This window comes from Vulpes lagopus, chromosome 14 (assembly GCF_018345385.1).
Source record: "Vulpes lagopus strain Blue_001 chromosome 14, ASM1834538v1, whole genome shotgun sequence".
Taxonomy (NCBI): Eukaryota; Metazoa; Chordata; class Mammalia; order Carnivora; family Canidae; genus Vulpes; species Vulpes lagopus.
Genome location: NC_054837.1, coordinates 18,697,792 through 18,712,546, shown reverse-complemented (window position 1 = coordinate 18,712,546; position 14,755 = coordinate 18,697,792). Strand labels below are relative to the sequence as shown.

At 42.8% G+C, this 14,755-nt stretch overlaps 1 protein-coding gene across 1 annotated transcript in view; it reads left to right on the top strand.

Moving 5' to 3' along the window:
* Positions 1–14,755, top strand: part of LOC121475689 (SV2 related protein) — a 71,085-nt gene that overhangs the window by 46,101 nt on the left and 10,229 nt on the right. The window contains exons 7-12 of the mRNA XM_041729210.1: positions 3,277–3,340; positions 5,404–5,529; positions 5,811–5,939; positions 7,215–7,288; positions 10,084–10,160; positions 14,185–14,292. Of these exons, the coding sequence (XP_041585144.1) occupies positions 3,277–3,340; positions 5,404–5,529; positions 5,811–5,939; positions 7,215–7,288; positions 10,084–10,160; positions 14,185–14,292 (578 nt within the window). The remainder of the gene's footprint in view (positions 1–3,276; positions 3,341–5,403; positions 5,530–5,810; positions 5,940–7,214; positions 7,289–10,083; positions 10,161–14,184; positions 14,293–14,755) is intronic.

The window sequence follows — 14,755 nt, the reverse complement described above, 5'->3', positions numbered from 1 at the left end:
AACAGGGACTTATCCTAAGGGAGCCACATGAAGACAAAGATGTTTTTAGCCTAAAGATGTTTACTAAAGTATTGTTTGTAATTGTGAGACCATCCAAATAGGGAAATGGTTGATAGACTACAAAATTTAGCAGATCTGGATTAGAATTTTGGCTCTTCTACTTACTAACTTACTACCTATGTGATCCTGGTCAAGTAACAATTTATCTGACATAGATCTAGAGGAGAAAATGAGAATTAGAGATATATACACACACAGAAGATTATAATTATCTACCCCATTGATTTGAAATGTTTATTGAGTGAGATAATGCATGTAAAACATCTAGAAGAATGTTTGGCACATAGCAGGTGCTCAATAAAAGGTAGCTATTATTAAGAAAAGTATGGTTCATGCATATGATGGAATATATGTGTGTAAGAGGATTTTAAATGGCATGGAGATGCTATTTATAAATCGAATAAAAAGTAGGGTTCAAAATTCTTGAGTATGATCTTAGCTAGAGAGAGAGATCGAGAAAGAAAAAGAGAGATAAAGACAAAAGATCAAGACAGGAAGAAAGAATATACTAAAATACTTATATTGTGAAGTAAACTAAATGGCATTGACTTTCTCTTCATACTTTTCTCTAAATAGAGTATATCTGAAATACTAAAGTCCTAGCCTTTCCTCTGAGGCCCCTAAGAATTTTTCCTTCTTTGAGTTGGGCAAACTGAACTAGTAAAGGGATCCTAGGAGATCTAGATGGGTCTACAAACCCCATCTGTATCAAAAGGGTCCATGGAGGGATGTTTGGGTGGCTCAGTGGTTGAGGTAGTGATCCTGGGGTCCTGGGATCGAGTCCCACAACAGGGTCACTGTAGGGGGCTTGTTTCTCCCTCTGCCTATGTCTCTGCCTCTCTATATGTGTCTCTTATGAATGAATAAATAATATCTTTTTTAAAAAAAAGGAAGTCCATGGAAATTAGCCTCTCTCTACCCCATCTCCCTTATGAGGAGCGAGGAGAGTAATATGAAGCCATCTAGTTGCTCAGGTGCTTGACTTAGGTGGGAGATGTGGGAAGAGAGAAGGCCTCTTCCTAGCAAAAAGAAAGGCAGTGCAGAGAAGTAGTTTAGAGGTTTCCTTCTCTTTCCAGCATGGCCAATGGCTGAAGAAGTAAAAGACAGGAGAAGGGGGCATGAATGTAGTAGATGAAGGAGGCAGCTAGTATAGTTAGGGCATTGGTTACATTCAACAAACAAATAAATTGATAAAGCAAATAAGAAATATATTGCGGATAATGAGGCCTGGGTGTCTCAATGTTGGAGAAAGGAATTATAAACATGGAAACTGGAAGGGCTAGAAAGAACCCTAACCTTGGGGTGCCTGGCTGGTTCAGTCAGTGGAATATGCGAGTTCAAGCCCCACGTTGAGTATAGAGATTACTTAAAAAAAGAAGAAGGAAAGAAAGAACCCTAACCTTCTGGTTGGACTGAAATTGAAAGTATCAGTGTGAACTCATTGTTTTTTTTAAAATACATACACACAGATATAGAAATAGACATAGATGTATAGTGTGCATGTGGAGAGAGAGAAATGAAGAGACCAAGAGAGATGATAGATAGATGATAGATAGATCTCTTAGCTTTGTCCACTGAGAAGACCTAGGAGCAATGACAGACCAGTAGGAATGAGCACACTCCACACTCAGATCTTGGTTTCTAAATACTGTCCTCTACCAAAAGGAACCAGGACTTCTTAGAAAAATGGCTGATACCATGGTTGAGGCAAGGAAATTATATCAGGAGCCTGGACATCTTTTTGTGCCAGAAAGTAAAGAAGTGCTCAAGGAATGATGGAGGCATGTAAAAAAGATATAGGGATTGGATTGAAAAGTCTTCCAATGGCCAGATGGGACAGTCTGAGCATCAAAAGAATAATGGCTAGTGGCTTACAACCCACTGAATAAAATAGGAATCCACAGGTCCATAGTGATTAAATGAATGAATAGATAGATGATAGATGATAGCTAGATAAAGGGGAGAAGGGAAACTCTTCCTTATAGTATAATATCAGTCCTAAATGTAGAAAGAATAATGGGAATAAAAAATACCACCTATTACCACCATAGTAGCATTGATTCAGGCAGAAATTGTCAATGAGGGGGCAGCCCCGGTGGCTCAGCGGTTTAGCACCGCCTTCAGCCCAGGGTGTGATCCTGGAGACCCAGGATCGAGTCCCACATCAGGCTCTCTGCATGGGGCCTGCTTCTCCCTCTGCCTATGTCTCTGCGCCTCTCTCTCTGTCTCTCATGAATAAATAAATAAAACCTTAAAAAAAAAAAAAGAAATTGTCAATGGACGGAATACTAAACCTGGTGAGTACAGGTTCTACGGGGAACAGGACATTGGCATAATCTCTGAATTCTTCCCTACAAAGTATTTAGTGATCACAAATGAAAAAATGATAACTTTAGGATGGAGAAATCTGTCAGACACCAACTTGATCCAATGACGAAGGTTAATGTCAGCAGCAATGAGATGAGTTGACATCATGTGGCCCTGATGTAAGGCATTGGGGAGAGCTTAGTATCATTTCTGTGGGGTTCTTGCCAAGCAAATGTGGCCTGAGTCTGGTCTCAGGGAGACTTCAGATGGACTTAGGATGAGGGGCATCCTACAGAATGAAAGACCCATACTCTTTAAGACTATTCAGGACATGAGCATTAGGGATAACCTGAATAATTTTTTTCAATTCTAGATTGAAGTGCCCATTATCTCACACCCTATTTTCCCCTAGATTTCCTAGGTTGTGGGTAGGGCTCCATGGCAGCAGTTATTAAATTCGAAAACCATGTGGGGAGTTAGTTAAGTATGCAGATGCCAGAACCCCACCCCTGAGAGTCTGTTCCCAGTGATCTAGGGAAGGGCTTGGGGATCAATGTACTTAGCCATCCTCCCAGAAAATTCTGAAGTTAAGTGGTCCACAGACCACCCTCAGAGGAATGTTGGCCCAGAAATTCAGAATGTGTCAGATTCTTGATTTCTGCTCAGGTCATGATCTCAGAGTCATGAGACTGAGCCCCATGTCAGGCCCCCTGCTCAGCACAGAGTCTGCTTGTCCCTCTCCCTCTGCTCCTCTCCCTGCTCTCTTGCACTCTCTCTCTCTCTCAAATAAATAAATAAACAAACAACTAAATAAATAAATAAATACTTAAAAAAAAAAAGAAAAGAAAAGAAATTCAGAAAGCTGTGGCAGTCCTAACCTTAACTCCTTTCCTGTCTCTCTGCTTTCAGGGTGACGCTATATGCTGAGTTCCTTCCCATGAAGGCCAGAGCTAAGTGTATTTTGCTGATTGAGGTAAGGAAGGGGGTCTGGGTTCCCCAAGAGTGCTCAGTCCCTGAGCAGGAGATTCTCAGGTGTCCTGAGCCACAGGATAAGGAAATGGGAGTTTGTCAGTTATGTCAATTAGGACATGGTTGGTTTGGTTTTTTTCCCTACTATACAGATAAGTGCTTTGATTGACAACAAAAATTCAATTTCTTAAAAAGAAAATGGTGGCAGGCAGGTGGTATGTCATTCTTGTTCTGGAAATGTTGTGGGTTTTTTTTAAAGATTTTATTTATTTATTCATGAGAGATACAGAGAGAAGGCAGAGATATAGGCAGAGGGAGAAGCAGGCTCCATGCAGGGAGCACAGTGTGGGACTTGATCCTGAAATTCTGGGTTCACACCCTGAGCCAAAGGCAAAGGCTCAATCTCTGAGCCATCCAGGCATCCCTGGAAATGGTATTTATCTAAGAGTTGCTGCCGAAGAGGACAGCCTAAGGAGACCAAAACTCCCTGCCCTCATCCATATCACCCTCTACCCCTGTTTGCATCCAGACTCACCTGTATCTTGTGTTGGTGGCCACCTTTGCAGCCTAAAGGCGGCCTTAAAATGCTCTTGGTCCAGCTAGTCCCTCTCAAGCCTTCTTTCTGCCAGGATCTTGTGACCATTTCCCACTCATGATGTGGAAGCTCTCAGGGCAAATATGTAGCTGCCCAATGTCCCCTCTCCATGCAATGGCAGTAGGGTTTATTTGTCCTCTCTGGACACTGATGCCTACAGTGATGACGATGATGCCATTCTGACCTCTTTAGTCAACATGACCACATTGACAGCATTAATTACATTTACCCCACAGCCCAGGTTACCACCCTGGCTACATCTACCCCTGACCAGTAAGGATGGTAGTTAGCTGGTCCACATTGGTATGGATCAACCAACTGTTCAAATATTGAGATGCATCTGTGCCAGCAGATCCTGGTCTCTGATTTCTCCTCATCACCTGACACCCTATGCTCTCATAAAACCCCTTAGAACCCCAAGTTAACTCCTGGCTCAGTCATGGTGTGCGTGTGTTGGGAGTATATGACTGGTGTCTGGTATCCATTCTGGTTGGTCAGTACTGTACCAGTTTCTTAGACATTTTGACTATCACCCCTGGTTGTCAGCAACAAAAATAAACTATGTTTAAGCAAACCGGGATTTAGGAAGCCTCTCACAGACTCCCAGAACTGATGGGGAAGCTAAAGGACCATTTGGCAATGGACAATAGTTGCAGGGTTCCGGCAGGAGACAGCATACTCAAATTAGGATAATTTGAAGAGGGTTGGATAAAGGGACTATTTCTAAATAACCCCCGGCTTGAAGTTCCAGTTGCCAGGCAAAGGCAGGAAGTAATTAGCAGTCCAGAGAGAGAGAGAGAGAGAGAGAGAGAGGGAGAGAGAGAGTTGTATGTCAAGAGCTGTTGGACAGGAGCTGTGATCTTTTGCTGAGAGATGCAGCCAGCCCATTACTACCTGGTGGAAAGGGAGCCAGAGGAATAAATGCCCCAACCTCTCTTACCTTCCCCCCTTCCCTCCCATTTCCTGTGGGGCTTCTTATTGGCTGCCCTCAGTGGGAAGCCAAGACAGGGAGCTGGTGTGCAGCACATACAAAGGGCAAGATGGGAAAGGATGGGGAGTGACTCCAAGAGGCACACAGAAGATATTCAGCCCTGTAGGGAAGAGGCAATTGTGACAAAGGATACTAGGGCCCTATTGGTCAAGAGGTATGGATGTCAGTAGATAAAAACCAATGTGCCAATTACCATATTGACCTCACAGGAGGGAGCACTGATCTCATTAACTTGAGCTGCCACATTGTACACTCCAATGGGTACCTTGCAAATATTAACCATGTGGATGGCACCCACAGGAGATGGACAACATGGTCGCCCTGGCCCAACCATATGGACTACCGGAAAAGTGGTGGCCATTCTGACTTTACAGACCCCAACGACCCCTTTCCCATATCAGTTGCATTGTCTACAATGATTCTGACATTGCTCATGTGCTAACATGCTGCTCCCATCACTAATCTTATTTTCCTGTGCCAGGTCTTCTGGGCCATCGGGACAGTGTTCGAGGTCATCCTGGCTGTGTTTGTGATGCCCAGCCTGGGCTGGCGCTGGCTACTCATCCTCTCGGCTGTCCCGCTGCTCCTCTTTGCGGTCCTGTGTTTTGTAGGTATCCTTTAAGACATCTCATTCTTTGTCTCTTGGCCTCCTGCTACTCACTATATTCAGTGGGGAGGGGGTGAAGGAGGACACTGTCCTGTAAGGATTATTTTTAAGATATTGGGGGGGGACTATGACAGCAACACCCATTAATAATAATAATAGCAATCATAACTACATGAACCCATTCCAGAGCCCTCATCCTTAAAGACACCACAACTAGATGGCATATGTGGCTGACACCCAGTGTCCTGTTCCATCCTAACCTGCCACACCTATCCCCACAGTGGCTGCCAGAGAGCGCAAGGTATGATGTGCTGTCTGGGAATCAGGAAAAGGCCATCGCCACCTTAAAGAGGATAGCTACGGAAAATGGAGCGCCCATGCCGCTGGGGAAACTCATCATCTCCAGACAGGTCAGTGCCTGGCCCACTGTCTGCGTCCTATGTGTGTCTGTGCACCTGCATGGGAGTGTGTGCATCATGGGACGTGGTAAATCCTGAGACCAGCAAAAAGAGCAGAAGCAGACCAATTCTCCAAAAGCCAATTTTCTCAGGAAAAAGAAACTTGGGAATGTATCTTTTTACAAAAAACATGTTTTAAGGATCATTCTTTTTGAATATATGTAATAAATGGGAATATATTTTTCCTATGTATATATTGATACATTTATTCCTCAAAATGTTCTCTCTACAAATATATTAATGAATCTATTCCAAAATATTTGTTGAATTTGTTGAATACAAATACATTCTCAAATATATTCAAGAAACATTATTAGTGAATATTGTCTTTTCAGGTACTAAAAAAATACATTTTTATTCACAGAGACTAAACCACCTATAATCCATAATCTTTTTTTAAGCATTTAGCATGTTTGGTTTTTTTTTGTGCATTTAGCATGTTTAAATAAGCATTTCTCAAACTAAGAAAAATATATTGGTTAAATATATCTAAGAAAAATATAATCACAGTCATAGAATATACTCTTAAAAAGAGCTCTGTAGAGTGTCTCAGTCTGTTAAGTATCTGCCTTCAGCTCAGATCATGAGGGTTGGAGCCCAGAGTCAGGCTCCCTGCTCAGTGGGGAGGTTGCTTCTCCCTCTCCCACTGCCCCTCCCCCTGCTCATCTTTCTCTCTCTCTCTCAAATAAATAAATAAAATCTAGGAAAAAAAAGAACATTCTAGGGCAAAGATTTGATATATTAGCAAATTATATGAAATTAGCAAGTGAGTCATTTTAATCAATCTTTTGACACATTGGCTTTTGGTGAATTGATTTTCAGCACATTCATTTTTGTGATCTTGACCTAGAGCTGGCTTAGGCAGAGCATGAAATGGTTAGACTCTCTTGGACTGACTGTCTACTCCCTGGGTCCATGGGACCACCAGAGAGTCTTTGGGAGCCAAGCCGATGGAGTTGACTTCGTGTCTCCAGGATTTCAGGCTGGGGTTGGGGATTGCAGAATTTCTCAATCCTTGGGCAATCAAGCCTGCAGACGTTGCTAGATCCTAGCTGGAGGGCCTCACCGGGCTGGGGGACTTTGTGCTGGGGGATTGAGTCCTGGGTTCTCGGATCCTGAGCATTAGCCCACTAGCAACCTCCCTCCCAGTCGTGGGTGTCCACCAGTCTCTGGCTAGTGCCAGCTGGAGAAAAGGAGAGCAAACAGCATGTCCTTGTCTTGAAACAGGAAGACCGAGGCAGAATGAAGGATCTTTTCACGCCCCATTTTAGATGGACAACTTTGTTGCTCTGGTTTATATGGTAAGAACTGTTTCTTGACACTTTGATTCCCTTCTGCCTATGCTCTGTTTTGGGTTCTGTTTTATATGATGCACAAAGAACTCTTTGATCTGAGGCAACAGTTACAAAATTCAGTGGTTTAAGCATCACTTTCCTGATCTCTGCCTTATCCAGGTATCACCTGTACTATTATTTTCTTAGTCTTTTTCTTTAATTGGACTCACTTCTTACTCAGATAAATGTCTTTTTTAAATTAAGTTTTAAATTTTATTTCCAATATAGATAACATGCAGTGTTATTTTAGTTTCACGTATACAAGGTAGTGACTCGGCAAGTTTATACATCGCTCAGTGCTCATCATGATAAATGTACTCTTAATCCTCATCATCTATTTCATCAATCCACCTTCCAACCTTCCCTCTGGTCACCATCAGTTTGTTTTCTATGGTTAAGAGTTTGTTTTTTGGTTTGTCTCTTTTTCTTTTCCATTATTTATTTTGTTTCTTGAATTCCACATGAGTGAAATCATATAGTATTTGTCTTTCTCTGACTTATTTCACTTAGCCTTACACTCTCTAGCTCCATCCCTGTCATTACAAATGGCAAGATTTCATTCTTTTTTTATAGCAGAATAATATTACATTGTGTGTATCTGTATGTGTGTGTATATTATGTATGTTATATACATACATATACATACAGTTTCTTTATCCATTCATCTAATGATGGACATGGGCTGCTCCCACGTGGCTATGTTTAAATAATGCTGCAATAAACATACAGGTGCATATATCCTTTTAAATTAGTGTTTTTCTATTCTTTGGGTAAATACCCAGTAATACAGTTACTGGATCATAGGGTAGTTCTATTTTTAATTCTTTGAGGAATTTCCAAACTCTTCCAGAGTGGCTACCCCGTTTGCATTCCCACCAATAGGGCACAAGGGTTCAGATAGATGTCTTCTAAGAGGGAATTTTACGTCTGCTTTAAAGAAACAAACCTTAATTGCAGGCCATAGATTTTCAAGAGAAATACAGTAAACAGTAGCTAGATTGATGATTTGCCAAGACACTGAACTGCTGTATTTAATAAAGAGACACAGAGAGAGGGTAGGTGTTAGGGACTCATTAGCAAGTAAATGAGACTAGGAAACCACCAAAATACAGTTGAAGAACAATGCAGAAGGGGGTTAAAGGCACAGACCCCTGAGCAAAAATTTTTTTTGACTCCCCAAAACTTAACTAATAGCCTCCTATTGACCAGAAGACATACTGATAACATAAACAATAAACACATGTTTTGTATGTTATATCTATTATATACTATATCTTAAAGTAAGCTTAGAGGAAAGAAAATGCTATTAAGATGATGTGGAGAGAAAATGTACTTGCAGTAGTGTACTGTGTTTATTGAAAAAAATCTCTTTACAAGGGGGCCCTGAGCAGTTCAAACCCATGTTGTCCAAGGGTCAACTGTAATTAAAAGGAAATGTAAAAGGAATTTTTGTCACAATGATATTTAATATACCCACTCCATTAAGTTGCCTTCTTGGCTCATATGGCCTTGGATACCACCAGTGGTGGTATGTATTTTCCTTAAAAAAACAACAACAAAAAAAAAAACAGCCATTCTGACAGGATGTGGGCAGGATGGGAGGGAGGGATTTGTACAGAGTAATAACCTGAAAATCCACAACTAGTTAAATCTCAGCTATTCCTTGAACTTTCTTTCTAGCAAATCATGTATACAGACAGCATGAACAGTGTGCAGAAGGGACCTTGCTAACACTCTGCATTCTACTTTAACTAGTTCTCACTTTTCCCATGCACCTTTGAGTAGAGGTGCTAATTAGCGGGAGATTGCCCTGAAAAGTGTTCAATTGCAAGAAAGGGGAGGGGAAAGCTTTGATAATACACAGAACTGGGCTCCAGTTCTGCCCCTGCATTCCTGAGAGCTGAACCAGGCATTTATTAGATACCTATTCTGTGCCCAAGTGTAGAATCTGTAGGATTTTTAAAAAGGGAGTGGCGGTGAGAGACCAGGTTGAGGATATCTATCTTTGCATGCAACACTACCCAAATACAAAAGCAATTAATTAAAGACTAATTTTTGCATGCTACAGAAATCGCTAAATTTGCTAGCACATATTGTAACCCAAGGAAATTCATTACTGTGGTCTGATTATGACAGTTTCCACGTGACTGTATCACAGGATGAGAATGTTCTGGTCCTACAGGCTTGAGTGTTATAGTTCCTGGGACCATCGGAAATTAATTAACTGTTTCATTCTGTTCTGAAATTTTAGGGAAGTCTGTAGAATCCATGCTTGTACAGGGCACACAGCAGGTGTTTAATAAATGCTTGGTGAGTTGATCCAGCTCTCAGGAGTTCAAGGGCAGAGCTGGAGCCCAGTGTTCTGTATTATCAAAGCTTGCCCCTCCTCTCTCCGTGTTGACCAGCTTGGCCCAGAAGCCCTGAGAGATGTCAGCCACAACTGTGTTCTTCCAAATTTTGGTCCCTTATACTTGTTTTCCCTATTGCCAGTTGAATAACCAGCTTTGAGTGTTCTCTGTGATATAATGCTGTTCTTGGTCTTTTAAATGACCCAAGATCACGTCCCTTAATCATATCACTATGCTTTGTACACCATTTGCCTGTTTAAGGGCTCCAGGAAAACCCCCCAACATCCCTGTGTCACCCATATCCAAAGACTGGTCCTCACTGCTATAGATGCAAGTCCTTCCTGAGGGGATGGGGAAAGGGGACTTGCATATCTCTCATCATTTCTTTACCTCTTCTTGTTTCCTTTCTGACAGGTTTTCCAATGCGTTTTCTTACTATGGATTAGTTCTGCTCACCACTGAGCTCTTTCAGGCAGGAGATGTCTGCAGCAGTGAGTATCAAACTACCCTATTCCCACCATATACAGTCGTACGTGCATGCTCACCCCAGGTTCCACCTCTCCTGACCTGGGCCATGCACAAAGGCCAGTGGCTTTACCATGCAGACTTCTAGGAGAAAGTCTCTGCCAAATCTGAGCATAGAAGACCTGGACTGTGGTCTCCAAGATACTCTGTAGAAAGCTGAACAATCTTGTCATGATAGAAGTGACATTACAGCAGTCATATCTTATGTCACTTAAAGAGCTCAGTGATGTACAGCCCTGAGTCTGGTGGCCATGACCCTATGCAGCAATTTCATGTGCATGTGAAATCTGAGAACCAGGTTGTATCTCAACTCTGGCCACACAACAGAATCACCTGGGGGGAGCTTTTAAACAACACCAGCACCAGGTTAAACAAAGCCCAGACCAATTTAATCAGCATCTCTGGACCGAGAGATTAGTGGCTTTTAAAAGCTCCCCAGGTGATTCTATTGTGCAGCTAGAGGTGGAACCACTGGACAAAAAGAACAAATAGAAAGCATAGTCTAGGCACCTGAGTGGCTCAGGCAGTTGAGGATCAGCCTTCTACTCAGGTCATGATCTCCAGGTCCTGGGATGGAGCCCTGCCTTTAGTGGGGCTTCCTGCTCAGCAGGGAGCTTGCTTCTCTCCCTCCCTCTCCCTTTGCCCCTCCCCACCACTCTTTCTCTCTCTCTCAAATAAATAAACTCTTAAAAAAGAAAGCAAAGTCTATGCAAATCCTGGGCTTTCAAACCATTCTATTTTTTTTTAAAAAAAGGTTCCTAACATTGAACCCAGGGTAGAAGGATAAAGGGATCAAGTTCTTGCTTGTCTGCGGGATTTACCTAGTTACCTTTTTCATATTAAGCCTCTAGAATATTAGCTAATAGTTTGGTTTATTGGTACAAGGATTTAATGAGTTGGTGGTTCAGTTGCAGATCTGGGGTTTAGTGTAGATTGAGTATAAATCACATGCTCCTAACAGTGGATCCACTTAAGCAAAGCAGAGGATCCAGGGGAATGTTACAAAGCACAAGTTGGTAGACTTTATCTATAAAGGGCCAGAGAGGGCACCCCCGGGGACTCCGTGGTTTAGCATTGCCCTTAGCCCAGTGTGTGATCCGGAGACCTGGGATCGAGTCCCACATCAGGCTCCCTGCATGGAGCCTGCTTCTCCCTCTGCCTGTGTCTCTGCCTTTCTGCCTCTCTCTCTCTCTCTCTCTGTCTCTCCATCTCTCATGAATAAATAAATAAAATCTTTTTTAAAAAGTGCCAGAGAGTCAATACTTTAGGCTTTGTGGGCCATACACCTCTGCTGTGGAGCAGGAAAGTAGCTGTGGTCAATAGGTTAACGAACAAACATTGTTTGTGTTCTGATAAAACCTTATTCATGACTGTAAATTTGGATTGCATATCATTTTATGTCAAGTGTTATTCCTTTTTGATCTTTAAAAATCATTTTAAAATGTAAAAACCATTTTTAGTATCCAGGCCAGGCAGAAATAGGCAGGAAACCAGATTTGACCTTCAGGTGATAGTTTACCAACTCCTGTTTAAAGCTCTTTCTTATACCTGAGTGGAAAAGTGATACTGTGGAACAAGCCCATAGCTGGAAATCAGGGAGCCTGAGTTCTAGCACCAAGTGGTTGTGTGACCTTCGACAAGTCATTCATTCAATATTTTCTATCTGCCAGGTACTGATCTAGGTGTTAGGATACATCAGTGAATACAAAAGACAAATATCCCTACCCTTTGAGCTCATATTTTGGTGAAGAAAGAGAAAAAGAGAGAGAATAGCATAATAAGTAAACAAAACTTGCATGTTGGCAGGTGATAGGTGTGCTAAAGAAAAATGTTTAAAGAAAAGGTAAAATCATGCCTCTCATACAAATATACAATGAAACATGTCAAACATTTTATTTTATTTAACCCATCAAGTAATGAATGAACCAGGTAAGAACTGTGAAAAGTCTGAGGATTTACCTATTTGTAAGCTAACAAGTTAGCCTCCCACAGCTTCCACAGATGCTCACAAAAAGACACAACACTCCTGGATCAGAGACAAAAGACTTTATTACTCACAATAATAGCAGGAGATAAGTATCAGCATTTCCTTACACCGGTGGTAAGGAGCTCCCATTCCCACAGGGCAATGTGAAGAGGGAGGTAACACCTGGAAAAGCAATGGGTTATGTTAAGAGTGAGGATCTCTGAGCTTAGGGCATCTAGCTCTCTTCTACTGGATGGTAAAGGGTTAAAGCAGGTAAAGCCTGCTCTTGCCCTGCGGGGAGACCCTGTGCCTCCCAAGGCTATCAGCAAACCTGCCCCATGCTCCAAAGGTAGATCCTTCCTGTCAAAGTTGTTGGTTAAAGGTCCTTGAAAAGGTAGTCCAGAACAAAGACAGTTGGTGTCTTTGCTTATGAAACATGCAGAAATGTGAGCAACCCATGGAGGATTGTCTACTAATGCCAGTAAGAGGTTACAACTGGTTCAAAGGAGAATTCAAAAAATAAATGTATAGAGGCAATCAGAAATACTGAAAAGGCTTTTCAGTTGGAGGTGCGATTTGTCAGTACACATAAGACAATCAATTGCATCACTAGACACAATTTACATTTTGATGGACAAGAATCAATTGCATTAATATCAATATTCTCTCTTTTTAAAAGATTTTATTTATTTGAGAGAGAGAGAGAGAGAGAGAGAGCACAAGCAGGGACAAGAGGGAGAAGCAGGCTCCCTGCTGAGCAAGGACCTCCATTTGGAGCTTGATTCCAGGACCCTGAGATCATGACCTGACCCAAAGGCAAATGCTTAACTAACTGTGCCACCCAGGTGCCCTGCATTAATATCAGTATTTTATAATGTGCATAGATCAAAGATAATGAAAGGGGCTACAACCTGTAAGGGTGCATTAGACAAAACATTTTGCTCATTTTGAAGAATTCCATGCTATTTCTTAACAAATGTATGGGGAAGAAAAGATAGTTGAGCAGGATAAGGGAGGTCAAGAATGAGGGGCAGAGTAAGGGGCAGTGAGTAGGTTGAAGTTTTAAATGGGATGATCAAGATGGCCTCCATGAGGTGAGATTTAAAGAAAGACATGAGGGATGCCTGGGTGGCTCAGGGGTTGGGCGCCTGCCTTTGGCTCAGGCTGTGATCCCAGGATCTGGGATCGAGTCCCGCATCAGGCTCCCTGCATGGAGCCTGCTTCTCTCTCTGCCTGTGTCTCTGCCTCTCTCTCTCTCAGTCTGTGGCTCTCATGAATAAATAAATCTTTAAAAAGAAAGAAAGACATGAAGGGGTGGGGAAATTAGTCACAGGGGTATATAAAGAGCAATCCAGGAAGAGGCAGCCAGTGCAAAGATGCTGAGGCAGAAGTGTTGAAGGAACAGCAAGGAGATCGGTGTGGTTGGAGTACAGTGAGCAGAGCAAGGGAGAGACTGAAGGTAGGATCAAGGAAGTAACGGGGGCCCGATAATATAGGTGGGGACCAGGACACCTGGGTGGCTCAAAAGGTTAAGCGTCTGCCTTCTGCTCAGGTCATGATCTCAGGGTCCTGGGATTGAGCCCCACGTTGATCAGCTGAGCCTGATTCTCTCCCTCTCCTTCTATGCTCTCTCTCTCTCTCTCTTTTTAAAGATAAATAAAATCTTTAAAAAATATATAGGTGGGGAACATAAAGGCCACCCTGGAGTCTGTCTGCCATGAAAACACATAGTATGTGCCAATTCTGGGCTAAGCACCTTCATAAGCACAGCCTGATTTCATTCTCCCAACTACCTTGCACAGTGGTTTTATTAGCTCCAGTTTAATGAAGAAACTGAGGCTCAGAGAGATAAAGCTATAGCTCTGCTGGTTGGGATTCACATCTGAGTCTGTCTCACTCCGGAGCCTGGGCTCTTTCCACGTATCCCAGCTGAATCACACCCAGGGAACGAGGAGGGGGAGCAGGAGGGTGTGGTTCAAGGTTCTATGCATGGCTCTTCTTTCTCCTGTCTCCCACCTCCCCAGTCTCTAGCCAGAAGAAGGCAGTAGAAGCGAAATGCAGCCTGGCCTGTGAGTACCTCAGTGAGGAGGATTACATGGATCTGCTGTGGACTACTCTCTCTGAGTTCCCAGGTGAGGAACCTGTGTGAGGTGGGGCTGGGGCAAGGAAGCCTGTGAACGTGGCAGCTGTTCATCTGGTGGTTCCACCTGGTGCTGCCTGGAAGCAAATTCCCTTTCTAGGGGAGCTGGAGATTATTTTTTCAACCCTTAGCTACAAGGTGACAAGAACTGTGACGGCTACTCTATTTGAAGGCTAACAAACTAGGCTGCCCATTGTCACACTCACTGACAGAAGACAAGAGATTCCTGGGTCAGAGACAGAGACTAGCAAGCAATGACCTGTCTATAAGTGTCAGCACCCCTTGCTCCCAAGTCTCACGAGGATGATGAGAGAGGGTCCAGGTAGATGCTACACGTGCAAGTGTAAGCGGGTATAGGTGTTGTGCTCTAACTCTGGTCCTTTGGTAAGAACCAGCTCACCAAAATGCATACAAAAGCTGATAAGATGATGGTTGCTACTTGAGGAATTCCCTGA